Below are 27517 nucleotides of genomic sequence, written 5' to 3'. Positions count from 1 at the left end.
GCAGAACGGGGAGCGGAGGCGATTGGTGCGGACGCCGGCCCGCCGCGCCCCTCGACGTCACTCCCGGCGTGCCGCGCGCCGCACTTCCCCTCCGCCCGCTAATGTTTTGGCCGATCCAAGATGGCGGTGCAGGAGTCCGCCGCTCAGCTTTCCATGACCCTGAAGGTGCAGGAGTACCCGACCCTCAAGGTGGGGTCTGCGGCCGCGGCGCTCCCGCGCCTGTCAGGGGCCGCGGGCTGGGCGGCGACCGGGCGCGGGGGTGGGGGGTGGGGGCGGGGCGGGGCCGAGGCCGGGGCGCGGCCTGGGGCGCCGGGCAGGGGCCGAGGGCTTGGGGGCCGGGCTCTGGGGGCCGGGCTGCCCGGGGTCTGGGGCCTGGGTGCGGTGCTGTCTGGGTCCCGGGCTCCCCGGAGGCCTGGGGGCTGGAAGCCGTGCCCTCCGGGGGCCGGGGACCTGCTGGCCGGGCGGGTGCGGCGTGTGGCCGTCTATGCCCCCGCCTGCCCCCGTGACAGGGCAGGGAGCGCGTCTCCCTGGCGCCCCACTTCGCCCACTGGAGCCCGATGGTGGCCCCTTCGTCCTGAAAAGAACGCGAATCTCATCAGGGACCGTTCTGGCCGTAGGCAGGCTGGTTGCTTTGGAGGCGGGGGTCTCGGGGGTGTGGGGTCGGGGGCACCCAGCTAGAGAGAGACCATAGCCGGCGGTTGTGTCCAGCTTTCGTCCCGGAAGCTTCTGTCAGACGGTGTTGACGGATGGCTTCCAGCCTCTCATTAGGGACCTGTGAGGAGAGGCCTCACGACCCAATGGGAGCCCATTTGCGGGGCGTCACCAAACCTGAAATACAGCCCTTACCGCTCGGTCGCCAGTTGCGTGACCTTGGATGGTCACTTGGGCAAGTCGACTGAGACTGCAGTGCAATCGCTGTTCCTGGGAGAGGGACCCTCGTAGTTCTTACCTCGTTACTAGAGGGTTCAGTGGTGATTGGCTGCAATGAAACACCTGGGAGTAAATTCCTTCAACCGTCAAGGTTGTAACATTCCCAGGAGAGCTGCGGCTGAGCCTGTGTGAGTCCGAGTTCCTTTCCCTGGGGGTCAGGTAGCGTCTCTGCTCCTGGAGGGCCCAGCTTCCCTGTCCACCAAAACGGTGACAGGTGGTGGGTGCGATGTGGCAAGATTGCCATGAGCTCTTTTCACTTCTCGGGAGACCTGGGGAGGGTCCTCAACCCTTTGAGATTGTTTACCCCGCTCAGGGTGCCGTGTGGGCTCTGGCTTGGGGGAGGTACTGCCACAGTCCTTACTCCTTGAGCCCTGACGGGAAGGGAGGGAGGGAAGCCCTGCATCGCTGGCGTGAACCAGAGGGCTGCTTGCTGGACCCTGCTTGTAGGGGGTGGTGTTTTTACACGCAACTCGGGCAAGACCCTGCAACTCAGAGGCCAGGGTTCTCTGCTGCCCCAGGCACCCGACTAAGTGTCCCACCCCCCTCCACCAAAAAAAAACAAAGTGTGAGTAGGGAGCCCTTAACTGCTGACCCATTATCTCACTCAGACCCCGTCAGGCCTGCCGTTCGACTGACAGACGAGAAAGTTGAGACATGAGAAGGTGGCAAACACCAGACAGGAAGGATGTCTCCTCCAAGTCCTCCTCTCTCATTTCATAATCATGAACGCAGTTTGAGTTCCAAACTTATTAAATAGACTTTGACTAAAGCAGTCATGCAGGCTTCCCAGGTGGCTCAGTGGTAAAGAATTCACCTACCAATGCAGGCAACACAGGAGACGTGGGTTCGATCCCTGGGTCAGGAGGATCCCCTGGAGGAGGAAGTGGCAACGCACCTCCAGTGTTCTTGCCTGGAGAGTCCCATGGACGGAGGAGCCTGGTGAGCTGCAGTCGACTGAGCGCACAGGCGCAGAGGAGGCGTGCCGACGTTCTTAGAGGCAGAGAAACGCTCTAGTGGCACCTCGAGCCTGCCAGGTCAAAGCGTTTCAGTTCCTTGTTGGAATGATTTTGGAAAGTAGAATTTTCACAAGGTACTCTGTCCATTTTTCCCTTACAGATTGTTTAGATCCTGCAGAATAATTCCTCTCCTCTTGACACACGTGTCACTGCTGGTAAACCTTTCTCAGGACTAGTTCCTGCTGGGTGATGAGGAAGTTTCACTGGGCACAAGGGCTGCTCGGCTGGGAAGTAGACAGAGCACAGGAAAGCGGTTGCCTCCGGAGCTCTGATAGTCTCATCTTGAGCGGGGTGCAGAGGTGCGTGGGGGCTGAGGCCGGTGCTGGAAGGCCGTGCTTCTCCAGCGCGAAGGCAGGTCCTCCCGCAGGCAGTGGGGACGAGCACGCCGCGGGCAAGCCTCCTTCAGACAGGCGGGGGGTGGAGGTGGGGGGCGGTGGGACGTGGCCTGGGTTGAGGCTGCTGGCGCCCTCTGACCTGCCCTCCTCCCCAACCCCAGGCCTGGGGACGCTGGGGCGCGTCTCTGCAGTGGGGGCTGCAGGAGGCCCAGCAGCAGCCCTGGCCTCCACCCCGCCAGGTGAGAGCCACTGGCCTGGACGCCCTCGCTGTGGGGAAGGCGTTCTCCCTGCAGCGGGTGCTGGGGACGCGCCTGGGCCCTGGCCTGGCTGGGGAAGTTCCCTGGAGTGCTGTCGGGTGTCAGGCTGTGGGTCATGCCCCCGGGCCTCAGGGAAGGAGGAGTGGAAACCTGTGAACTGGAAACCCTGTTTTAATTCGTCTTTGGAAGTGTTTTCTGATTATGAAAGCAATCAATTTGTGTTTATTCTCCAAGTTATTTTGCTGACTGTCCCATTCAGTTTTGGGGTTTTTACTTCTGTTTTTTCCCTTCAGATAGCTGAAGGAAAATCGTATTTTATAGAGGCCTGTCTGTCATCCCACGGATCAGCGGGGTCCTCTCAGCCAGGATCAGGGACGTGGCGTTGGTTGTGGGAGACCGGCCCTGCACCTCAGTCCTCCCGTGGGTCCCCCTGGGCCCACCCCCGGGCACCTGGAGCCTCGTCTGGGCGCCTTGGCCAGGGGTCCCCCGCATCAGCACCCTCTCCCAACACCCCCTGCTCGGCACGTCGCCCCTCACTCTATCTGGGGACGGGTTTGCCTGTGTCTTTTAATTCTCCACAGAAGTATTTAAGTTTTCTACTTTTAGCGTGGTGACAGTTTTGTTGACCAAGTACTTATCTGCAATTTCAAATCCTGGCTTTGTATTTTGCATGCCAAGTATATGCCTAAAGTTACAAGTTTCAGTTCAGTTTTCCCAACTTGGTCTCAGCTGGATTTGGGGATCCGTGTGGTCTCAGGTTTGAGAGGTGCCAGTGGCGCAAAGCACAGGGCTTTGGTGATGAGGGCATGGTGGCGGCGGGCTGGGTCCTTACCTCCTTTTTCTTTGCGTGTGAGCTAAGTCGCTTCAGTCGTGTCCAACTCTGTGCGATCCTATGGACTGTAGCCTTCCAGGCTCCTCTGTCTGCGGGGTTCTCCAGGGAAGGATACTGGAGTAGATTACTGTTCCCTCCTCCAGGGGGTCTTCCTGACCCAGGGATCAAACGTGCATCTCTTCGATCTCCGGCATTAGCAGGCAAGTTCTTTACCACTAGCACCAGCCGGGAGCTTTTTACTTTAGGTTCTGTGATCACAGAGTGACCGCCTCTCCCGCAGACACTTGCAGCGCGGTTGCCCTCCCGTTCGCGGGTCCAGCCTCGTCACACCTGCAGACGCTGTCTGCTCTCACCTGAGAGCGCCCCCGGCCCAGCCTTGGCCTCCCAGAGCCCGAAGACCAAGCGCTCGCTGGAAGGCCCTCTCTGAAGCCCCGCGCCCACCCTGCACGGCCTCCCGGCTTGACATCGCTGCGTCGCTTGCTGACGCTGGGACGTGGGATGTCATGGAGGAGACGCGATGGCACGGCCTCTGTCCCAGACCCTCCCACAGAGATGCAGCCTGACCGGAAGGTGCTCTGCACGCCCTGCAGGCTGGCTGTGCTTTAAGTGTCGCTGTATTTCAAGCAGATTCAAGTCTGGGAAAGAGAGCTTCCTGGTCTCCAGTTTCCTGTGTAGCTGTGGGAGTCGGAGCCTAGCCCCGGGCAGTGCTGGCCGCGGGCCCCGCCGCTGCCACGCGCTGCAGGCCCCAGACTTCGGGCAGCTCTGTCATGACCGTGCCCACCGAGATCGTCACCTCTGTGCTCCAGTGAGGCTCAGAACACAGCCGGGCCACACTCAGGGCCGCACCTGGGAGGCGAATCCCCACAGGTGCCTCCGTCGCGGTGCGCGCTGTTTGGGTGGCCGTGCGGAGGGCCAGGTGGAGCCCCGTCGGGTCGTCCCCATCACCCGCTGGGTGGAGGAGGCCTCGAGTTGGGGACCTGGGGTTCAGGGAGGCCCGGCGGGGAGGAGGGCCCTCGGGGCGGGCTGGCCGGTTTGGAGAGGAGCCGCGTGGGCTGAGTTGAAATCTTGGCAGGCCTGACCCTGAAGGCTTGTGGTCCAGCTGGAGCAGGCGGCTCCAGGCGTCTCTGAAGCCCTGCAGAGGGCAGGGGCACTGCGTGCCTGGGGCAGGGAAGAGACGGCGTGGGGACTTGGGCAGAAAAGGCCCAGGGCGGAGTCTGACGCCGCCTGCGCCTGCCAAGCAGCTTCCCCGGGCGGTCGGTTATTCTCAGGTGCACGTCGTTCAGACTCTTTGGAAAGGAGAGCTGTTCACTGTTTCGGTCACTGCAAGCTGTCACTTAACAACTGAGTGTTGCCGAGCAGTGACTGCTCAGCCGCTAAAGAGATACCTCAGTCTGTTCATTTAAAGAGATCCTTTAGTAACTGTCTCGCTCTCTGACTCTGGGACGTGTCACGCTGAGTAGAGGGGCCCTGGCTGCCCAGGGACCTCATGGACCAGAGACCCAGCCTTCACCCCTGCCGCTTTCCTCTCTCAGCCGCGGCCTGCCCTTGTGGGCGAGCTGCCCCTTCTCAGCGGGTCACCGGCCCCATCCGAGCAGACCGCTCCTGGGCCCCGGCCCCCTCCGCACCTCGGCCTGTGGCTCTCCCTGGGCCCTGCCCGTCGGAGCGGGCGTCCGGACGCCCCAGCAGCGGCTGGGCCCGTGCGCTGCCGCCAGGACGTGGCCCCGTGGCCCTGGCCTCGCCCTGGTTTCTTCTTTCTGTCTTCACTCAGCGTCTGGTGCTTTTTCTGTCAGACTCTTCTTGGGCCCCTGGTCCTCTGGGAGGGGCCGTGTCTGGGATGGCGCCTGGCCTGAGGGAGGCGGGCACTGGGGCCGCTGTTGCGGGTGGGCCTCCCCTCTGTGCGAGGGGCCCCGCGGGTGCTGGCGTCTGCTTGTTGTTGAGAGCAGCGGTGTGGGTGTGAGGCCGTGGGGGTCCTTTCTGACCGCACCCCTCTCCTCTCTGAAGGGTCAGCTGATGGGGAGGAGGGTCTGCTCACGGCCCTGGCCCTGGCCCAGAGGTGTGCGCTGGGACCTTCTGGGTGGCGAGTGGGCAGCCTCTTGGGCCCCCTGAGAGGGCCACCACCCAGCCTCGTGAGCCATTGGCTTCCAGGATGGCCCTGCCCAGTTGCTGCCCAGCAGGGCTCTGGCCAGGGCCTCCAGGTGCACCCTTGACAGGGTCTGCTGCTCACCTCGCCTCCTGCCCCGGGCCCCTCCTCCGAATCCGGCCCCAACTGGCTCCCACAGCGCGGCCGCGCCTGGCTCTCCCATGCTCCCGGCCGCACCTCACCCCCCATCGGGGCCGCTCGTGGCCTTGGTGACCCTCTCTGAGCACCCCCTTGTGTGCCCTGACTCCCAGCGGGACCCCTTCCAGCCCCAGAGCGGTGGCCTGGAGCTGGTCAGATGTCCCGTCTTGGTCTGTCCAGCTTCTTAGCAGCTGGGGGTCTAAACTTGTTCCCGTGCCCGCCGCCTCCCCAGACCCACTCCCCATCGTCCTAGTCCCGGTGGGGAGACTTGGCTGAGTCAGACCTAGGGCTACACCGTGGAGCCCTCCTGGCCTCCCGTTCTCCCAGCTTTCCCCTCCTCACTCTGCCTGCAGGACAGACTCGCACTCTGGCCGCCTCTCGCCCTGGCTCCCTGGGATGCGGGGCGGCCCTCGCTGTCCCAGCTCCGCTGTGCCCCGCACAGCCGCTGGGCTGCTCCCATCTCACTTGGACTGAAGTCCAGTGTGGCTCGGGTGGTGAAGAATTGGCCTGCGGTCCTGGAGACCAGGGAAGGCCCCCTGGAGGAGGAAATGGCAGCCCACTCCAGTGTGCTAGCCTGGAGAATCCCACGGACGGAGGAGCCTGGTGGGCTACAGCCCATGGGGTCGCAGTCAGACACAACCGAGCGACTGACACTTTCACTTTCCAGGGCTGTTAGAGTGGCCCCTGGCCAGCAGTGACTTGACCCCCTTCCCCCTCCTTCCAGCTTCCCCCGGCCCCCTCCCCTCCCCCACTGCTCCTTCCCACCCCTCCCCCATCTCCCCTCCCCCACTGCCCCCCTTTCTCCCATCTCCCCTCCCCTCCCCCTCCTCCCCCCTCCTCCTCTCCCACTCCCTCCCCCTTCTCTTCCCCATCTCCCCTCCCCCACCTCCTCCTCCCCCATCTCCGCTTCCCCACTCCCCTCCCCCACTGCCCCCACTTCTCCCCCCTTCTCCCCCATCTGCCCTCCCCACTCCCCCTCCCACCTGCTCCCCCACCCCTTCAGACACTGAGCCGCCGTGGCCTCCCCACTGCTACAGGACATGCCAGCACTAGGGCCCTCAGAGTCTTTGCTGCTGTTTACTTGTGCAAAGCCCTTCCCCTGTCCCTGTGCTTGTTGCCCGTGCTGAGGTGGGCCAGCGGCGTGGAGAGACTTCAGACTCCGGTCGAGCTGAGACAGGGAGCACGGAGGTGCCAGCGATGCCCGTCCCTCCTCCAGCTTGGTCCATCTCACCCCATGCCCACAGGCGGGGACCAGAAACGTCATCTTCCTAAGAAGGGGGCTTAGAAATAGGGATTTTCAGCCCTTCTGTCCTTCACGAGCCTCTGCAGGGGTGTGCTGTGCCGGGGGCGGTCAGCCCAGGACAGGGAGGGGCATCTGCTGTGTGTAGGGTGCAGCCCAGAATTTCAGAGGATTCCGTTAGCTTTGTGATAAATATGTAGAAACCTCCTCTGAGGTTCTTGTGAAAGATAAAAGGCCTGTGCCATTGGCAAAATGCTTCCTTCCTGTGCTTGCGAAAGTGGCTGAAAACATGATGACAAACGAAAATGCACTTCTTTGTCAGCAAATACGATGAGGAAACCCACAGCAAACCCTGGAGAAGGTTTGAAGCAACACATCCTGAAGCAGATGACTGTGTGGGAGGGTGGCTGTAGAGCTGGACGGGAGTTACAGAGGTTTCTTGCAGGTCTCAGCGGAGGGTGTTTGCCAGGATCTGTTTCAGTCACGAAAACAGGCAGGGTTACTTTCTGTGAGCCACTGAAGGTCAAGGAGGTGCTGGAGGAAATAGTTTAACATCAGCTAATTAAGTGGGGAAATCCTGTAATCTTAAAAGCTGTATCGCTGCACGTTACCAAGGAAACATTAAGTAGGTTTGATTAATACAGGTTTAAATCTTTGGTATAACTAGATGAGGTAAAACTAGAATTTTTTTTTTTCTTATTTTTGTTTTGGGTGCACTGGGTCATAGTTTTAGCACAGGGGAGCTTTAGTTGAGGCATGTGGGATCTCGTTCTCTGACCAGGGGTCACACCTGAGCCCCCTGCATTGGGAGCGCAGAGTCTTGGCCACTGGACCACCAGAAAGTCCCAAAACCAGAATTCAGAAGCAAATGACAAACCTTAAAAAAAAAATCCACCACATGTGAACCATAAAGAGCTGGTTCCAGTTGATGAGAAAGCTCCAAGACTCTCTTCCTTATTGAGTGTTGGACTAGGAATACACGCGTAGAATACATGTAGAAGGAACACAAAAATGTAGAAGGAAGAATGTGTGGAGTTGAGCCATAAAATTGCTCTTTTGTGAAAATGATGACTGAATAGTCTGTAACAAGTAAAGAGATTTTAAAAATATCCCATAAAGAAAAACTCAGGACCTGATGGCTTCTCGGGTGAATTCTGTTAAGTGTTTAAAGAAGAAGTAGCATTGCTCCCTCACAGAGAACCAAAATATGGGAGAGGAACACTGTTCAGCTTAATGAGGTCAGTTTTACCCTGATACCAGGACCAGACAGACAGACCACGAGAAAACCGCACCAGTCTTATGAATGAGTATAGGTGCTGAGCTCCTCAGCAGTGCCTGCAGACTGGATCTGACAACACATGAAAAGGGTCATGTGCCGTAACAAAGCGGGGTTCACCCCAGGAATGCGAGGTTGGTTCAACATGCAAAAGCCAGTGCATTGCCACCCTGAAAGTATAAAGGACAAAACCACATGATCATCTCAACAGACACAGACTAACAAACCCGTCAGCGTTTCATGATAAAGACCGTGAACCAGCTAGGAATAGAGGAGAACGTCCTCAACCTGATAAAGAGCGTCTCTGAGAAAATTACAGACGTCATCACACGCTGTGGTGAAACGCGGAAAGGTCAGCAGAAAGACAAGGATGCCACTCACCATTTCCATTCAGTGTTGCCCTGGAGATTCTCACTGGGGCTTAGGCAAGAAAAATAAATAGCAGGCAATCAGATTGGAAAAGAAGTGACAGTTTGCAGATGAAATGATCGTGTACGTGGAAGGTCCTAAGGAAGACACGTGCGCAGCGCGCACGCAGACCTACAGGAACTGATGGTTCAGAGCAGCCTCAGGATGATGGTCTGGTTCAGAGCAGCCTCAGGATGATGGTCTGGTTCAGAGCAGCCTCAGGATGATGGTCGGGTTCAGAGCAGCCTCAGGATGATGGTCTGGTTCAGAGCAGCCTCAGGATGATGGTCGGGTTCAGAGCAGCCTCAGGATGATGGTCGGGTTCAGAGCAGCCTCAGGATGATGGTCTGGTTCAGAGCAGCCTCAGGATGATGGTCTGGTTCAGAGCAGCCTCAGGATGATGGTCTGGTTCAGAGCAGTCTCAGGATGATGGTCGGGTTCAGAGCAGTCTCAGGATGATGGTCGGGTTCAGAGCAGCCTCAGGATGATGGTCTGGTTCAGAGCAGCCTCAGGATGATGGTCGGGTTCAGAGCAGCCTCAGGATGATGGTCTGGTTCCGAGCAGCCTCAGGACACGAGACCGGCAAGTACAGATGGTGTTTGTTTTCCACCCTAGAAATGAACGGTGAAAGGGAAACGGAGGAAACAATTTTGTTTACAGTTAAATGATGATAAATTGAATTTCATCAAACTGAAAAAGCTTGTTCTTCAAAGGATGCTGTTTAAAGAAGTAAAAAGACTACTTACAGAAGGAAAATATTTGCAAATAAGTTCTAAGGCTTTAGTATCCAGAATATATAAACAACTCTTACAGTTCAATAACACAAACAAGCTGCAAAAACGAGCAGATGGTTATGAGGAGACTCTTCTGAAGAGAGAGACAAATGGCTGACAGGCACCATTGTCAGTGAAACCGTGAGACCGCAGTGAGGCTCCACTTTATACCCACGGAGTGACTGATCAGAAGGATGGACAGTAGGCTTGTTGGATGAGGATGTGGAGAAACCAAAATCCTGGTCCTTGCTAAAGGAGTGTAAAATGGTGTGACCGCTGAGGAAAGCCATCCGGTTAAACAGTTATCGTATGACCCAGCAGTTCCCCTCTGAGAGAAATGCGAACATGCCCATACAAAACCTGTGCAGGCATCTCTCTGAAAGTGGACGCAGCCTCAGTGTCCATCTCTCTACCAGTACAGACACGAATGTGGGTCCCATAAGGGAACACCATTCAGCCGTGAAAAGGAGTGACGCGCACGCTGTATCAGACTGAACCCTGGAAACATGTCGCTCGGTTAAAAGGCCAGACATGAAGGGCCACAGAGGATATTATGTGTTACATTGATACGAAGTGTCCAGCACAGGCAGGTCCGTTCAGGTAGACGGGAGATCCCTGGCTGGTTCCTTGCCTGGGAGCAAGAATTCTGTAGGCAGGAGTTTCTGTTTCGGGGTGATGAGAATGTTCTGAAAGTAGATGGTGTTGATGGTTGCACGGCCTTGGCGATCATAGTAAACACCGCTGGGCTGTATACTTGAGTTACAAAGGTCAATTTTATGGTGTCTGAATTATACGTCAGAAATTTGTAAAATAGAAAGTGATGCGGCTTACTGTAAATTGTCCTTATTCTTAAATTGTCTTTCGAAAGGCAGGCATCCTGGTTTGGATAAAGACTGACTAGTTGATTTCTTTTACAGTTGGTGCTGTCTGTATCCCTGCAGGAGAGCTTTCCCTGAGGGCCAGGAAGTCTCACCCTGTGTATTCCCACTGGGCACCTTACAGTTTTAGCATCCACGTTTTCACCTGCGGTCCCTTTCCAGGGAATCTGCAGATTGTATGAGGCGCAGGTTGGCCCTCTGCATGTGGGGTCCATCCCGGTGCCTCTGCTGCGGATGTGGTTGGTCCTCTGCCCTGACTTGCCCTGCCTCCTCGGTTGGCCATACAGACTGTGCCCGTGGGTTCCCACCAGGTCCACCTCTCCTTGGTCTCCGAGCCTCCCTGGACCAGTGCTTTGAATCAGGCACCACTGTCCATATGTTAACAAAATCATTCAGAATCTTTTTTTTACTGTGATAAAAACCAGGTGACCATCTTCATCGTTCCTGAGCGTCCAGCAGGGCTGTCGTGCACGGAGCTCAGCTCCCCCTCTCATCAGCTTCCGATGATCTGATGGCGTGCCACAGCACACGTGTTCCTCCCAGTCCTGGAGGAGGGACCCAGGGCAGGGGGGACCTGCACGCCCCCAGCACTGTCCCTCCACAGGTCCCAGGTGTGCGCACTCTGGGAGGCTTGGGGGGGCGTTGCCCCGACAGCGGAGGGGCTGAGCGCCCGTGCTCACATGTCGGGGCGGTGTCTGTCTGCTTCAGAGAAGTGTCAGTTCCGGTCCTTTGCCTGTTTTTCAGTCTGTTCTTGTCTGTCTGTCATGGGGGTCGTCAGGCTCCTCACGCAGCCAGGTCCTGTGGTTCACAATTTCCTCCTGTTCCTAGGTTGCCTTTTCCCTCTGATGGTGGTTTCTTTGGTTTCACGGAAGTTCTAAAGTTGAATGTTGCTCATCCCGTCTCTGCTGCCTGTCCTGCTGGGAGCGTGTCGAGGAGCAGCACCTCCTCCCGGAGTCTGGGCGCGTGTCGAGCGGCGCCTCCTCTTGGGTCTGGCTCTTCCCTGGTTTCCATCCTCACTGGTATCTCTTGCGTCTCCATGATTTTTTTGTCATGTGCACCAGGACTGTCTCTGAGTAATTCTCCTGCCAGAGGATTTGGCAGCTAAGCCTGAAGTCTCGCCGTTCTGAAAGCATCTCAGTTTTGCCTTGTTCTCAGTGATACTTTAGAGCGGTTCAGTCTGCAGCGTTTCTGAAATTCTATCCCTTCTTTTGGCAAAAGCCCTTCAGGAAGCTGCCTGTGGAGCTGTTGATGACAGGACAGTTGGGGACAGTGGGAGAGGCAAAGCCTGGGTGGCCTGGTGTCCCGGAAAGGACATGGGTTCCAGGAGCTTGTGAAGGGGTGACGGGGAGGGAGGCTGGGTCCGTGGGAGGCCTGGGTGGCAGAAGGGGGACTGGAGCACTCAGCACCGGGCGTGTGTGGCCCCTGAGTGCCGGGGTGGGGGGAGGGTGGTCCCTGGGGCACAGCTGCTGGGTGGGGTCCCTGGGGCACATTGCCCGGCAGGGGTCCCTGGGGCACAGCTGCTTGGTGGGGTCCCTGGGGCACAGCAGGCAGGGCGGGGGTCCCTGCAGCCGAGCGCTCACTCTGTCACGCAGTGGAGCCAGCACTGCCACTTGGGTTTAACAGACTGCCCGGGTTCTCGAAGGGGGTTTGCTGTCGTCAGTGACGCCCCCGCCAGCCCCTGCCCTGCGCCCCCACGGTGTCTCGCATGCTCTTACCACGCAGGCTGCTTGGCGGGGCTGGGTCGCAGACCCCAGGCTGCTCAGCGCCCTGAGGCGCCTTCCCTAGTGTGGGCGCCGTGTGGTCTTGGGGGCTCTGCCTGCCGTCGTCCCCTTGCAGATGCCCCCCCCGCCCCCCGCCCGCCGAGTCTGGTCTCCCACAGGCAGTGGTTGGAGGCCAGGTGTGCCTGCCCCCTCCAGAAATCGCACCTGGAGGCGGGGCACACCCTCCACCGAGGGGCTGAGTCACTGGTTGCTCATCTGCCTCGAGCCTGGTTCTGTGTTGGGTGCTGGTGCACGGTGCTGCGAGTGGGCCCCTCAGGAGCCTCCACTTTGCTTACAGGAGTACTGGGTCCAGAGGGCTGGCGGTGTGCGGGGTGGACCAGGGGACCAGGCAGTGGTCTGCGCGGGGCCGTGCTGTCCAGCGCTAGCAGGGGCCTGAACGGCCTGTCAGGCCGTCGCCCGTGTCCGCTGGGCCTGCGCTCGTAGCTCAGTTGTGTTTTGAGAGCCACCACCCCGCCCACAGTCATCAGGGAGCCCGAGGCCCGGTGGGTTGGCTTAGCTTCCCGCTGGTGAGAGCCGAGGTATGGGCAGCCGTGTTTCCACGCTGAGTGGGAGTGGCAGCCGGGGCATGCGGGTGGTGGCCTTCCCGGGTCTCCCAGTCTCCTGGCCAGGCCCCGCCGTCACCCCGGGGATCTCTGCTCCTGGGAAGCCCGGGCTCTGGGTCAGGCCCCATCTCCTGCCTGCCCAGCACAGCGCCTGGCTCAGGATTGGTTCCTCCTGAGTGTCCGGGCCGCCAGCAGGGCCCCCGCGAGCGGTCCTTGCCTGGGGCAGGGCGGGTTTGGGGCAGCCGCTGCACAGCTCCGCGGAGACCCACCCTGTGAGCAGCGTGTGCCGGCGGGGAGCCCCGCTCTTGGTGGGGAGTCCCTCTTGGAGTCCCCAGGGCGCGGTGACTTCAGTGGCGCTTCATGGGCTGCCTGCCGTCCTGTGTTCTGGGGAATGGGCGTCCTCTGAGAGTCCATCTGCCCGTCCTCTCCTGCCTCCGCTTTCCTGACCCCCGCGTCCAAGGGGCTGCTTCCTGTCTGTGCTCCTGGCCTCATCAGCGTCCTGCTCGCTGCCCCGGGGCCAGCACAGGGTCGTTGCGGGCTTTCCCGCCCCCAGCATGGCTCTGCTTTTTGGTCTTTTCCTTAACTTTGTGTTGTTCTAGATGAACTTAGGGGCGCTTCTGTTCTCCAGCACAGGGAGGTTTCTGGGGAGAGTGGAGGCTGCCCTGCGTCTCACGTGGGTTGGGCGCATGTCAGCCTTCGTGTCCTTGCCTGGGAACATGGGTGACCCTCGCTTACATGGGCCTTTTGTGGGCTCAGGCAGGTTTTAGAGGAGACAGAAGCGCCCTGCCCGCTGGGGGCGCGGACGCAGCGGCTTTCCGTCTCCCGCAGGTGCCCTACGAGACACTGAACAAGCGCTTCCGCGCTGCGCAGAAGAACATCGACCGCGAGACGAGCCACGTCACCATGGTGGTGGCTGAGCTGGAGAAGACGCTGAGCGGCTGTCCAGCCGTGGACTCTGTGGTCAGCCTCCTGGACGGTGTGGTGGAGAAGCTCAGCGTCCTCAAGAGGAAGGTCAGTGCTCTCCCGGGCCGCGCCGCCTGCCCTGCCCCCAGCTGCCAGCACCCGCGGGTGCCCCCTTCCCCGGCTGCCCTGGGGGGGAGCTGGGGCGGAGGGTGGTCCTCCCTGTTTTGCTCTGGCCTCTGCCGCCGCCAGGCTGGCTTCCCGACCCCCCTCCCGGTTCCTGCCTCCACGTGTCCTGGGCCCAGGATGGGAGCAGGTTTATTATTTCTACCATTTCACCTCAAAACAGCACATTGGCTTTCTTGTTTCTGAGGATGGTAGATATACCCCCAAAGTGAGATAAGATATTTGAAAACATTTTATCACAAGTATCAGGAGTTCATGACAGAGGAATCATCAGGTTTGGAGAACACGCGGTCTGGGGTTGGGTGGGGCAGAAGGCGAGGGATCCCTGCTGCCTCGGGAGAGCCCCCACCAAGGGCCTCCCTGGCCCAGGCCTCGGGCTGTTAAGAGCAGGGGTCTGATGGCAAGAACGCTGCACCTCTGGTGAGGGAGCCTAGAAGCGGCTTGCCCAGCAGGCGTTGGCGCCGGGGTCACAGCCGCACACTGTGCGCCATGACTCCGCCCCCAGCCTGCGTCTGGTAGGTGTGGACCCAGCAGCTGCTACCTCCGGCCTCCGGTGGAGACTGCCTTCCATCTGAGCATCAGGTTGTTCTGCGACAGTAGCCAGCACAGTGGGAGGTGACAGGTACACAGGACACCATGACGGAGACTCAGCAGGAATAGGAGATCCGCACAGACTTCAGAGGTAGAAGCTATCTATCACACTTCACTGTGTTTAAAGGATGGAAAAACAGCTTGGAGATATCTGCAGGAGGTAGAAAGTGAAAGTGATTTGAAGTTAAAAACAACCAAGTAAAAATTCAAGAAAAGAAAGATAAATGAAAAACTCAGATTTTATTTAAAACAAATATTTTAACATTTAACAATCAGATCCAGCTAAAAGGAGAGTTAAAGAGCTGGAAGGTGGGCTTGAGGAAATTACCTGGGATACAGCACAGAGATGAAAAGAGGGCAAGAGACTGGCGAGTGGGGCAGAGCTTGCCGTGGGCCCCGAGTGCAGGGAGAGGGACCGGGAGGTTTTCACTGACGGTCTGCAGCTCAGAGACCTCAACACAATAAATGCAAACGAGCCTACCTGGGATTTTCACTCAGTGAGACTGAAGAACCTAAAAAAGCAGGTAGAGGAGAGTCCCTTTTTCAAGGAGCAGCAAATACCGTGACAGCCGACTTCTTGACGGTGGAATGTGCTGGAAGCAGCCAAGGGCTGACCAGGACTCCGCACATGGTGTCCAGTGCGTAGCCACCAGCCGCCGGTGCCACTGACGTTCCCATGGAAAAGTCACGGACCCGGTGCCAGGGTCCCACAGCCACACTTGAGGTGGTCGCCAGTGGCTGCTGTGTGGTTAGCGGGTATGAACACTGCCGCTTGGCCATCGTAATTCTGAGCTAAATAGCCTTTAGAGAAAGTATCACAAAAGATGAAACTCAGGTTATAACGACAAGGTGGGCTCATTAACCGGGAAGCTGGACATATGTAAAGTTCTCTGCCTCGGGCAGTGCACCTTGAGTACCTAAAACAGAAAGTAACATCCCTGTGGGGAAGGACAGACCCTACCTTCGCCTTGGAAACAGTAGCTCCTCCCCTCCCCTCCTGTGTGGCCCAGGGGCCTGCTGCCCACTCTGGCCTCCCTGCTGCCCAGCCTTCCGTGGTCCGGGTAGGCGGTCTAGGTGGGTGGGCCGGGTGGGAGTCCGGTGGGCGGTCCAGGTGGGAGTCCAGTGGCAGTCCCTTGGGCGGTCCATTGGGCAGCCGGAGATCCTGAGCGCTTGTGACTGGCACAGGCGGTGGAGTCCATCCAGGCGGAGGATGAGAGCGCCAAGCTGTGCAAGCGCCGGATTGAGCACCTCAAGGAGCACAGCAGTGACCAGCCAGCGGCGGCCAGCGTGTGGAAGAGGAAGCGCATGGACCGCATGATGGTGGAGCACCTGCTGCGCTGCGGCTACTACAACACGGCTGTGAAGCTGGCACGCCAGAGCGGCATCGAGGTGGGCACGGACGGGACCCTCACCGTGTCCTGAGCCGGGCAGCCCCTCCCTCGCGTGATGACTTGGAGTAACAGGGGTATGGACGGGGTCGCACCTGCCACCCCAAGCCAGAGGCTTCCTGTGCCCGCTCCTCGTGTGTGAGCCTCTCTCTGGGCTGGGTGTGCTTTCCGTCAGTCCCTTTGTGGTGGCCCCAGGGTGCAGGTGTGGAAGCGCTCAATGCCCCAGGCTGTGTGCGGTGGTGATCGGGCTGTCCGTGGCCTGCGCTGGCCTCTGCGGGTCCACCTGTGCCGTGCTCCAGCCTTCAGGCCGCTGGCTGGGGGCAGCGGTACCCCAGTGTCCCAGGGGCAACCTTCACTGCGGCGGGCATAGCAGTCAGGCATGCCTGGCAGGAGTGCATGGCCGGCCCCATGTGCCCACTTCCCATGACTGGAGCTTCTGGCGGGAGCTCCTCTGTTGAGGGCGGTGTCCTTGTCTCTGCATCCCGGGTCCTGCCCCAGCCGGCTCCTCTGCTGCACTTGGGACCCCCGGCCTGAGTCTCCTCGCCCCGTGTCCTCAGGCCCCCCGGCCCCCACCACAATCCATCCCCACCCAGTGTGCGTGGCTCTTGCTCGGGGCTGACAGGGCTCGGCCCTTGTGGCTCCAGACCCCAGTGTGTGACCCTGCTCCCGTCCCAGGAGGTACCTGGGGTCCCCAGCAGCGTGCCCGGCCCAGCTGCTTCCCACGGGCTCCGTGTCCTCACCTAGTTACAGCTCCAGGCCTTTCCTCCGACGTGGCTGATACACTCGTGGGGGGTTAGGGGTGGGCGTCCTCCCACTTGCACCCCAGCCCCGGGCCTGGGTGTGCCCAGGCCCAGGCTCCTGCTGTGGATGACAGAGTTGCCAGTCTCAGCTTGGTGCCCAGTGGTCCCCGGCGCCCGATCCCTAGCCCACCATGCCAGCTTCCGCCTCACCACAGGCTCTCCCTGCCTCACCTCCACACAGCCTGTCCGTCTGTCAGGCTTCACTCCTGCGCCCTCCCCTGCACCTGCGAGGGCGTGGCCAGGCTCACCCACCCGTGCTGGCTGGCAAGGCCCAAGCTCCCTGTGCCTCCTGGCCCCTGGGTGTGCTCCGTGGGGGAGAAGCGTGAAGCCAGACCAGATGTGGTGAAGGTGAGCTGTCTGCAGAGGCACAGAGAGGGGCAGTTGGGGGGGCGGGCAGGGGCTGGGGGTCACCTGTCTGCAGAGGTGCAGAGAGGGGCAGTGCGCGGGTGGGCAGGGGCCGGTGTTCACCTGTCTGCAGAGGGGCAGCGGCGGGCGGGCAGGGGCTGGTGGTCACCTGTCTGCAGAGGGGCAGCGGGGGGCGGGCAGGGGCCTCAGAAGAAGGTCAGTTGGTGTGAACGTCTAGGAGCCAGTCCCAGAAGGGGTTTCCCGTGGAGCCCCAGCCTCACACTGAGCACAGAAACGCAGCTCTCTTTCTGAAGCAGACACAGGAGGGCATTGTCCTGGCCTTGGGGTGGGCGAGGCCTCCCAGGAACAGGCTGTAGCGCTGGGGCTCCTTCTCATCCAAAGACACAGTGAAGACGGAAGGGCGCACGGGCCACACTGGTGGCTGTGGCGGGCAGGAAGCCTGGTGGAGTCAGCCGTGGCCCCGTGTTAGCCACCTCCATGGTGGCGCCTCCCGGGAGGGGGCTGTGGGTGGTGCTCTCTTGCTGTGGCTCACTTTCGGCTGACTGGTTTAGCATTTTTACCGTGGCTCCCACAACCCAGGGTCCATAGTCATCAGAGGACTGTCCACAGGAAAGGGAGAGACTTGGAAAGGCTAGACTCTGGGGGTGGGTAGGAGAGGCCACCGCCTGCGAGTTAGAAAAGGCCTGGAAAGGACGGGACACAGGAGAGAAGGAAGACAGCGTGTCATCTGACAGCCTAGCCGTGGCCTAGCGGGAAACATTCTGGAAAAAGAAGACTGTGCAGAGACGGCCAAGGAAGCAGCACCAGAACACGGCTCCCTCTGTAGGGAGGGCAGCGAGCCAAGGGCTGGATTAGTGAGTCCTGGCTGGACAACCACAGGGCACTTCCTCACCTGAGCCCCACGCTCAGGGGGAAGCCGGGGGAGCAGCTGGGCGCAGAGCACGGGCTGTGGCGGGAAGCCTTGGAATCCGGTGCTGGCTCGGCCACGCTCCAGCCGTCTTTGACCGTGTCCTGCTGTCTGGCAGTTAGGACGTGGAGCCGAGGAGGGGTCAGGCTGGGGCAGTTGGGGGCGCGTCTTGCAGGCTCCAGCCAGCATCTGCCACTGTCCCTCCCGGGGCTGCTGGTGGAGCCTCTTGTTGATTTTGCTGTGAGTCCTTGGTTTCACGGCAACATCGTTGGCCGTGTGCCTCCACTGACTTTCTCTTGAAGTAGAGCAGGCATCCCTTCCTCGTGCTGTGGCCACCAGTAGGGCTCTGCGTCCTTCTGCAGCACAGCTCCCGCGCGGAGCTTGACGTGGCTATGGTGCTGCACACGGAACCTCCGTGGCGAGCTCTGAGCTGCTCTGCGTGGCCTGCCTTGGCCGAGAGAGCGCGGGCGAGGCGGTGTCCTGTCCCGTGCTCTGTGGTCCAGATGGCCGCGAGGCCTAGGTGGAGGCTCTGGAGACACGAGAGCTCCAGGGCTGTTGTGTGCTGGATATCCCTCCACCTGCTAACAGAAAATGGCCTCCTCAATCTGCTCCTGAGGGAAGAGAAACTCACTTTCTGAAATTTTCTCCCAGCGACCCCTCATTTGTCATTTCGGAACGTCCATTACCTGCCCAGTGTGGTCAGGGAGGTCCTTCTCGCTGGCTACTCCAACCTCTTGCTTGGGCCCCAAGCTTCCTGTCCCCGCCCCCCCCCCCCCCACACACTTCCTGGCACCATAGCGCCCCCTCGACTTTGCAGGTGTGAACTTGAGTGGGTGGGTTTGCTCCTGTGGGTCCCTGGCTCTGCTGGGATCCTCCAGCTCAGCGGTACTGGGCTGGCCTGCACAGATTGCACTCCTCAGGGTGGGAGAGAAGCAGACCACAGAGACGAGAGACGTGCAGCCCCCCAGCTGCCCCTTCTCAAAAGCCTAAACTTGAAATCAATCTGCAGAGTAAAACCCATAGAAATTGAGAGTATGGACCACCGGGCTCTCCATATGTTGGCCCTGTGAGAGCTGGTGGGGCCCCAGGTTCTGGCAGGACCTGGGCTGTCCCCAGGCCTGCGTGCTGTGCAGACCCGGCCTGCGGCGGGGTGTCTCAGCACCGGATAGGGTGTTCGCAGAGGAGGCCGGGATGCCAACTGCCGGGCGCCGTGTCCAGCCTTGGGCGGGCCCGGGGTCCAGTACTCTGAGCCAGGGCTCCCTTCACTGCAGGACTTAGTGAACATCGAGATGTTCCTGACTGCCAAAGAGGTGGAGGAGTCCCTGGAGAGGCGCGAGACCGCCACCTGCCTGGCCTGGTGCCATGACAACAAGTCCCGGCTGCGCAAGATGAAGGTGCGCGGGGGCGGGGCTCCCGGAGGGGCGGGGCCGCGCCGGGGCGGGGCTCTACCTGGCAGGGCTCCTGGAGGGGGCGGGGCGTGCCTGGGCAGAGCTTGCAGAGCCCGGAGGGGCAGCGCCACCTGCCCCAGAGCCTGTTGTTTCGGAGTTGTGTGTGGATGCATAACGGGGGCTTGTTGGGTTTGGTGTGGGTTTGGGGCTGTTACATAAGAGGGTGGTGTTGGGTTTTGGGGGAAATCCTCCGAAGGGCACTCTGCATTGTGGTTTGGACAGATGCTGAGTGAAGCTCTGAAGGCACATGGTGTGGACCACGCATGTGCTGCCGGGGATGGGAGCGGGTGGGCCCAGCTCCTACCCACCCACTCACTGACTTAGGAAGGCACCCTGCGAGGAGTGAGTGGGTGCCCGCCTGTGAGGGTGCAGAGTTCCAGGCTGGGATATTCTCGAATACAGCCTTTCTTAAGACCCAGAAGCAGCTTAAAAAATAGACACTTAAACATAAATTGCAGAATTTAAACTTGTTTCCTGAAAGGTGTCAACGCCTTAGGGCTTGCAGAAATGCTTGATTGTATTAACCTTTCCTGCCTCCATTAGAAAAACTGTGTTCTAAACCGAGTGCCTTTAACCCCGCCCCGTTGAGCTTGTCGTGTGCACATAGTCACCAGCCAAGGGTGACACTCTCTGCCACTCAGGGCCGCCAAAGCGAGCACGACGCGAAGACGGGACGGAAAAGTAGAGTGGCCAGTGGCTCCCCTAAAGAGAGTGAGGATCTTGGTATGGAAACCATAAAAGGAAAGCCAGAATTGGTATGTAACACGCGCCCGCGCTCTGCTCCACCCCCACGGCTGTGCGCTCGGCGGGAACCAGGGCAGAAGGAAAACAGGCCTCCGGTGCAACAGGCAGTTTCTGCAAGCCCTGCTCCCTCCCCGAGAACACTGCTGCTTGGCCAGGCACGCCACGGGGGTCGGGTTGCAGCGGGGAGCCTTGCACCTGCCTGCCAGGGGGTGGGCTGGCGGGGCGAGCCCACCAGGGCAGGCTCCTGTGGTCTCGCCACGTACCCGGAGGGAACATAAGTAGCTGTCCAGAAGCGCGTCCAGAAGCTGAGAGGGCACCAGAACGCGTTCAGTACAGAGTTCCGCTGAACACAAGCCGGTGTGCATGCTCTGTCCAGCTTGTCCCCTTGTGGGCACACGTGAGCGCCGGTACTTGATCACATGTGCAGGCTGGGGGCGGGGGGTCAGGGGGCCCATGCCAGATGCCAGGGGTCCCTCAGATCCGTGCTGAGGCTCTAGATGGGAAAAGAAGCTTTGAGACCCGCATTTCCCGTCGTTGAAAATACCTCCAAAGTAGTGAGTTGAGGCGGGTTTCTGGACACATCAGGCCGGCAGGGGCAGCGTGCGTGCTGTGTCTGCAGCCTCAGTGGGGCTGTGAACGGGAGCGCGCAGAGCTGCTCAGGTCGTGTGTGATATGCTCACCAGATGGTAGCCGTCCTTGTCCAGTCTGGACACCTGCGTGTGTCCGCCCTCAGGGGACTGTCTGAGGGTTAACTTGGAGAGCAAAGACCCACCATAAATAAGGAGACACATTTCCCTGGGTTGGTTTTATAGAGCTGACCTAGGGTTTACTGGTAACGCTCCGCGACCGGGAGCCCCAGATGGAAGCGGTCACCGTTCCCTGGAGGCAGGCAGCGCCCCCCTCTCCGTCCCCGGCTCCGCCTTGCCCGTCCGGCCTCGGAAAGGGGTTTTTCTTCACTGGTTTATGTGACGCCTGCCACGCCACCCTCGCCCTGCCCCACCCATTTGGGGTCAGGACAGATAGCTGCCCAGGGCGCAGTGCCCTGCACAGAGGCTGGGAAGGGGGGCTTGGGCAGGGAGACAGACCACCATTTCTGAGCCCCTGCGGAGTGGACGTGTGGGTACCAGGTGAGTGGTTCTGCACCTCTGCTGTGCCCCTGACACCGGGCGGCACGGTCTGCAGTCAGGTCAGCCTGCGCTCCACTTGATGTGCCTGGGGCCAGGCTGGGGGCTCGTGGAGGGTGTCCTCCCAGGGTCCCTCCAGCCCAGGCCCTTGCCCAGAATGCAGTGTGTACGCCAGGCTGGGGGGCGGGGAGCAAGTCATGAGGTTGGCAGACTTGTGGAAGCAGCAGGCATGAGGCAGGGCCTCGTATCAGGGCCTGGGCACTGTGGGCACGACAGCGGAAGTCCTGAGCTTGGCCTCCGTGCTGTGTACTCCACATACTCTTTCTGGTTGGAAACACTGAGTGTTTTCTGAAGCCATGCTGAAGATGTTATAGTCTTAGTTTTTTGGTAAAATAATCCAGGTTTTTTATCTTAGGTCACAAAAGTTAATTTTGCCTGCTTGTCCTCTACCCCTAGCTGCAGGAGTTTTAGCCCAAATTGGGTTGATATTGCTAAGGTTTCAAAGTTCGCTTGGCTCCTTTCAAGCTGCCCCACTGATGCGGCCGTATTAGCATCCCCCCGGGTCTCCTGTAGAGCCTCGGGACAGATGCCTCCCAGATGGAGCTGGGCCACAGCCGCTTCCCAGCACAGCAGCCCCAGCCCCAGGGCCCTCGCACCCGCGGCACATCCTGGGCTCTTCCAGGAGCCGGCCCTGACCTGCTTGTCCACCTCTGGCATCTTCGCCCGGTCCTGGCCACGTGCTGAGGCCCCGCCCACCCAGGGCCTCTGAGCTGGCTCATTCCCAGGTTCGCCGTGGCCCACACTGTGAGAGGGTCCTCATGCGGGGCTCTGTCCCCCCGGAGCCCTCAGTGTGGCCCGGGGCTGGAAAGAGGAGGCCTGTGGGTAGGAGGGAGTGGCGAGGGCACTGTGCTGAGTCTGCTGACCAGGCTGTTGCGTCCGTGCAGCCAGCTGCAGCTTGGGAGCACCCCTGCTGCTCCTCACCCCATGTCCGCCCGGCCCTCCCTGGCCTGGCCCTGAGAGATGTGGGGTGGGGCCGGGCCATGGCCTGTCAGGACCCAGCAAGTGTTGGCGGCAGGTTGAAATTAGGATTTCAGCAGCAGCCCTGCCTCCCCGGCAATGCCGAGCTTCTGTAGCAGTGCGTGCGGCCTCAAGCCGGGACGTGGCTTCAGGTGGGCCTGGCTAAGCTGGTCCTTATCTTGTCTTCACCCTCAGAGCTGCCTGGAGTTTAGCCTGAGGATCCAGGAGTTCATTGAGCTCATCAGGCAGAACAAGAGGCTGGATGCAGTGAGGTAGGACCCCCCAACGTGCGGGGCAGGCTTCTGGGCCCTTCCCGGGCTAGGTGTGGGCAGGCGCAGCTGGTGCCTGGGTGGGGGCGGTGGGAATGCAGACGTCTTCAGGCTGCGCTTGCCTTTCCAGACACGCGAGGAAGCACTTCAGCCAGGCTGAGGGGAGCCAGCTGGACGAGGTCCGCCAGGTCATGGGCATGCTGGCCTTCCCGCCGGACACACACATCTCCCCCTACAAGGTACTGCGTGCCCCGGGCTTAGGGTTGGGCTGGGCCTGCAGTCACTGCCACTGACCAGCATGGCCCGTACACCACCTAGGCATTTTTTCCCACCTTGTTCCCGTTTTGCTGGCAAAATCTTTGATCAGAATGGCTCCTAAAGCACTTCTGCTGGAAAGGGCAATTCCGAGTGCCTGCTCACTCCTCTGGAGGCCCGGTCAAGGCTGGACAGGCCTGGCCTCTGCATGGTTCTGCTGGCGTCTTTGCTGACCTCGTTTGTTCCTGCTCTGTGTTCTCTTCCCTGCGTCAGGATCATTGGGCTCATCTCCCCTCACCCCCCCACTCCCAGGATAAACACCCAAGAGAAGCCAAGCCACACCTTCCCCACTCTGCCCAGAGACAGCTTCAGCTGGATGCTAGACTCACCACCCACAGCCCCCGTCCACAAGCACAGCTCTGCCAGGTCGCCACCCTGTGTAACAGGAGCCTTCGCTCCAGTTCCCAGTACCTCGGTCCTCGCGGGGTCTGAGGTCTCATCACAGTGGCCTTGATGGTGCTGGTGCACAGCTCTTAGATTTCTCTATGGAGACTGGGGTGTGCTCTGCCACTCCCTTCTCTTCCTGAACCCTCACTCTGAGGGCCCGTTCTGTTGGTCTAGCTGCTGCTCCGTGTGGTGGAGCCCACCCCCGGGTCCAGGTGCTTGTCACCACAGCGTCCACGCCTGGTAGCCGTCCTCTGCTAACCTCTCCTGGCGGCTGCGACAGCACACCACAGACCAGGGCTGTGAGCAGCAGGGTGGACTGCTCAGGGTTCGAGAGGCTGGAAGTCCAAGGTCAGGCGCCAGCCTGGGTCACTTCTGCTGGGTCCTCCCACAGTGGGAGGGTCGGGAGCTCTCTGGGGCTCTTCTTAGAAGGACAGTAATCCCATTTGTGAGCCCCTGCCCATGACCTCATCCCCTCCCAGAGGGCCTCTCCCAGCCGTCAGTGTGGGCCTCAGTGTTTCAGCGGTGTACTTGTGGGCAGAGGGTAAAACCCTTGGGTGCTGGACCCACTGTGTCCTCTGGGCCGTGAAGCTGGCCTCTGTCCAAGGCTGAGTGTTGCCCTGCAGCCCCGCTGCCCCTCAGTGTTGTGTGGGAGCCTCTGGGCAGACCCAGCCCCCACCGCCCAAAGTGCCTGCAGGTCCTTTGAAAGCTGCTGGAAGCTTCTTCCCAACTGAATTCACACTTTCTGTGGTGTTTGGGAATGTAATAAATCAGCAGGTCACAAAGATCTTCAGGTCTAAACTCAGATTTTAACTCATAGCGTTTTCTCTTCAAAGTGCAGCAAAGGCTGGCTGCCCTTGGGGGTGAGCTGCCCAGCTCAGGAGGGTGTGGAGCACGTCTCTTCACTCCTTGGTGAGGCCTCACAGCAGCTCAGGAAGGTGTGGAGCACGTCCCTTCACTCCTTGGTGAGGCCTCACAGCAGCTCAGGAGGGTGTGGAGCACGTCCCTTCACTCCTTGGTGAGGCCTCACAGCAGCTGTAAAGAGCCAGGCAGCAATGTCATCGCTGCTGTTGGAGCCAGAGGGACCGAGCCTCGGAACAGACCCCAGGGCGGGCGTCCCCTCCCCTGGGCAGAGTTCTCCACAAACTGGGACACAACAGCCTTTGGCTGTTAAGGTTGGTCTGGCAGGTTCAGTCACTCAGTCATGTCTTACTCTGCGACGCCATGGACTGCAGCACGCCAGGCCTCCCTGTCCATCACCAACTCCCAGAGCTTGCTCAAACTCACGTTCATCGAGTTGGTGATGCCATCCAACCATGTCATCCTCTGTTGTTCCCTTCGCCTCCTACCTTCAGTCTTTCCCAGCATCAGGGTCTTTTCCAATGAGTCAGCTCTTCATATCAGATGGCCAAAGTATTGGAGTTTCAGCTTCAGCATCAGTCCTTCCAGTGAATATTCAGGACTGATTTCCTTTAGGATGGACTGGTTGGATCTCCTTGCAGTCCAAGGGACTCTCAAGAGTCTTCTCCAACACCACAGTTCAAAAGCATCAGCTCTTCCATGCTCAGCTTTCTTTATAGTCCAAGAAAGCTGGTCTGGCAGGTTAAGTAGCACCAAAGAGACCTGGATGACAGGAGTGCCATGACCCCCCCATGACAGGTGGGGGGTCTCAGGTACAGGAAGCTCAGAAACAGAGTTGGGACGGTTGTCCTGGAAGCAGGAGCAGGGGACCAGACACTCCTGACACGTGCTGGAGCCGCCTCATTAAGGGAGTGATGCCTTCATCCCTTGTGGCAAGAGGTCAGACGTGTCCAGATGGGTCACAGTGGGAATGGACAAAAGTACTTTGTTTTGAGAGGGGCTGTAGCAGAGTCTCGGAGAAGACAATGGCACCCCACTCCAGTACTCTTGCCTGGAAAATCCCATGGACGGAGGAGCCTGGTAGGCTGCAGTCCATGGGGTCGCTAAGAGTCAGACACGACTGAGCGACTTCACTTTCACCTTTCACTTTCATGCACTGGAGAAGGAAATGGCAACCCACTCCGGTGTTCTTGCCTGGAGAATCCCAGGGACGGGGGAGCGTGGTGGGCTGCCGTCTATGGGGTCGCACAGAGTCAGACACGACTGAAGCGACTTAGCAGCAGCAGCAGCAGAGACTGCAGGGCTCACAGCTGGTGCTGGGTGTGGCAGCCCCTAGGGGTGGTCCTCCTTCACCATGGACCGTTGGATGAAAGAAATGTTAAAAATCACTTTGTAAATGTTGGAAGTGTGATGTGCGCCCTATGCCAGGGCTCTGAGGAGCTCACAGAACCTTTGACTGCCCTTGCTTGGCTGCCTTCCCCTCCGTTCCTGCCCCCACCCCTTCTTGAGTCTAAACCTAGGTGGTTTTAGGGACCAACATGAGCCAGATTTAACTTTCTATTCTAATAAGCTGTTCCCTGGAATAAGGCTTCTCCTTGCAAACCTTAATGCTCTTAGCAAGAGGTTCTGGACCTTGCTCAGTGAGTGGCTTTCCTTCCAGCCCCGAGTCCTTGACTTGTCTCCGGGCCACAGGACACACACTCCAGAGCATCAGCGTAGGCTCAGAACGAGTCGGTGTCCCAGAAAGGGAGTCAGCGGTGGCCTGGCAGCGGGCGGAAGTCGAGGCTGTCCTCTGGGCGCCGGCGCGTGGCTGAGCGGGGTGGCTCTCATATTGCGTCTGCCGGGAAGAGACTTCGAGCTTGTTTCCTGTTATCACGACTCTGCCCCGCTTCTTCCAGGACCTGCTGGACCCGGCGCGGTGGCGGATGCTGATCCAGCAGTTCCGGTACGACAACTACCGACTGCACCAGCTGGGAAACAGCTCAGTGTTCACCCTCACCCTGCAGGCCGGCCTCTCGGCCATAAAGACCCCGTATCCTGCTCTCGGGGAGTGCTCCCCACGTGCCCCTCCGAGTGCGGGGCTGGTGTCCAGACCCCGCTCCTCACCAGTTAGTCCCTGTCCTTGAAGCTTGTGCAGTGCCCCCAGCCCCCAGCCCCTGCCTTAATTGCATTGCAGCCCCAGTGTTGAGACAGTGCCAGGAGGGCTCCCGTGCCCAGACAGGGACCATAACGCTCAGTAGCCTCCGTGGGGTGCTCGGGACCCTGGGACCTCGGCTGGCCCACCCTCCTTAACCCGTGCGCAGGCAGTGCTACAAGGAGGACGGCAGCTCGCGGAGCCCTGACTGCCCGGTATGCAGCCGCTCGCTGAACAAGCTGGCGCAGCCCCTACCCATGGCGCACTGCGCCAACTCGCGCCTCGTCTGCAAGATCTCGGGAGATGTCATGAACGAGAACAACCCGCCCATGATGCTGCCCAACGGCTACGTCTACGGCTACAACGTGAGGGCCGGGGGGCAGGGCCTGTGCGGAGGGGGCGGGGTCACGTGTGGGGCGGGGCCAGGGCAGAGCGCCCCGCGGGTTGGTGCCTGATCTGTCTGCGAGGCAGGTTGGGGGCAGTGGAGAAAGCTCAGGACTTGGCAGGGGTACCTGCAGAAAGTGACTTTAGTGAAATGAAGCGATTTGTTTCCTGAGAGTCGGTTCTGTGGGTTTCTCATAAGAAACCTTGATGTAAACTGGATTGGCCCTTCTTAATGCGCCTGGTCTTTCTTTTTAGTCCCTGCTCTCTATCCGGCAGGATGATAAGGTCGTCTGCCCGAGAACCAAAGAGGTCTTCCACTTCTCCCAGGCTGAGAAGGTGTACATCATGTAGGCGGTCGCCACGCCGAGCGGCCTCAGGCCCCTGCCTACCTGCCTTTCTGTTTCTGCGACCAAAGATCAGTGAGCGACGACAACACTCCTGGGAAGAGAGGAGGAAAGATTTAACAAGCGTGCACTCGATTTTGAAACATGTCAGCTGTTGACGCTTCTGAAGTGCTTTCACCTTTCAGAGAAACTTCTTTACAGACTGACCATGCGGAGGGAGGCTGGAACCTTTCACCACAGGAACTGATTCCTTCCCTGTGTTCTCACAGTCCCTTCCCTTCTGCTAACAAGTAACCCTCCCCCCCCGCCCCGGGGCGGACTGGCCCTTGGCCATGGCCCGGGAGCAGTGGTGGCCACGCCAGACCGACCTGTGGTGAGTTGGTGCCACGAGGGACCCTGTCACTTCTCTGTAGAGCTGCTGCCAAAATGCGGGCACCACGGCTGCAGGTGGCGCTGGCCTCCAGGACCGCTGCCTGCCCGGGGCCGCACCCGAGAGGCCGCGTTCAGCCGTGTGGGTTCAGGGTGACGTCCCTCGCGCCGCCTCATCTCCTGCCTGAGAATGTATCTCGTGGAAACCCACTGGACCGGTGTCTGCAGAGGCCTTGCCGACGGCTCAGTGACTCTAGCTCTAAACACTATTCATTACAGAAGCCAGTAGTTCAGTTGAAGTAACCACCAATGACTTTTCAAATCAGACGAACTGTTGTAGTTTACACGAAACCGTATGGTAGAGGTTTGTACTCAGCGCTTATTTTTGCATGTTGATGTTGATTAGCTAATAAACTGTAAACGTAAGACTCGCCAGTAAA

The 27517-nt window shown here is 59.6% G+C and overlaps 1 protein-coding gene across 4 annotated transcripts; it reads left to right on the top strand.

Moving 5' to 3' along the window:
* MAEA (macrophage erythroblast attacher) lies at window positions 1-27517 on the top strand. Of its 4 annotated transcripts, none has more exons than XM_027545244.1 (10): window positions 1-189; window positions 13375-13557; window positions 15409-15612; window positions 18956-19078; window positions 19774-19887; window positions 22213-22289; window positions 22417-22525; window positions 25745-25878; window positions 26150-26345; window positions 26620-27517. In XM_027545244.1, the coding sequence occupies exons 1-10, from the start codon at window positions 121-123 to the stop codon at window positions 26713-26715; spliced, it is 1305 nt and encodes a 434-aa protein (XP_027401045.1). In that variant the 5' UTR covers window positions 1-120; the 3' UTR covers window positions 26716-27517. The 4 variants fall into 4 exon arrangements, with proteins under 4 accessions (XP_027401045.1, XP_027401048.1, XP_027401046.1 ...); XM_027545245.1 differs by having other exon boundaries at window positions 103-189; window positions 26641-27517; XM_027545248.1 differs by lacking the exon at window positions 1-189 and adding an exon at window positions 1833-2020.

This window comes from Bos indicus x Bos taurus, chromosome 6 (genome assembly GCF_003369695.1).
Source record: "Bos indicus x Bos taurus breed Angus x Brahman F1 hybrid chromosome 6, Bos_hybrid_MaternalHap_v2.0, whole genome shotgun sequence".
NCBI lineage: Eukaryota > Metazoa > Chordata > Mammalia > Artiodactyla > Bovidae > Bos > Bos indicus x Bos taurus.
Note: the sequence above shows the minus strand (reverse complement) of the source record. Positions and strands in the feature narration are given on the sequence as shown.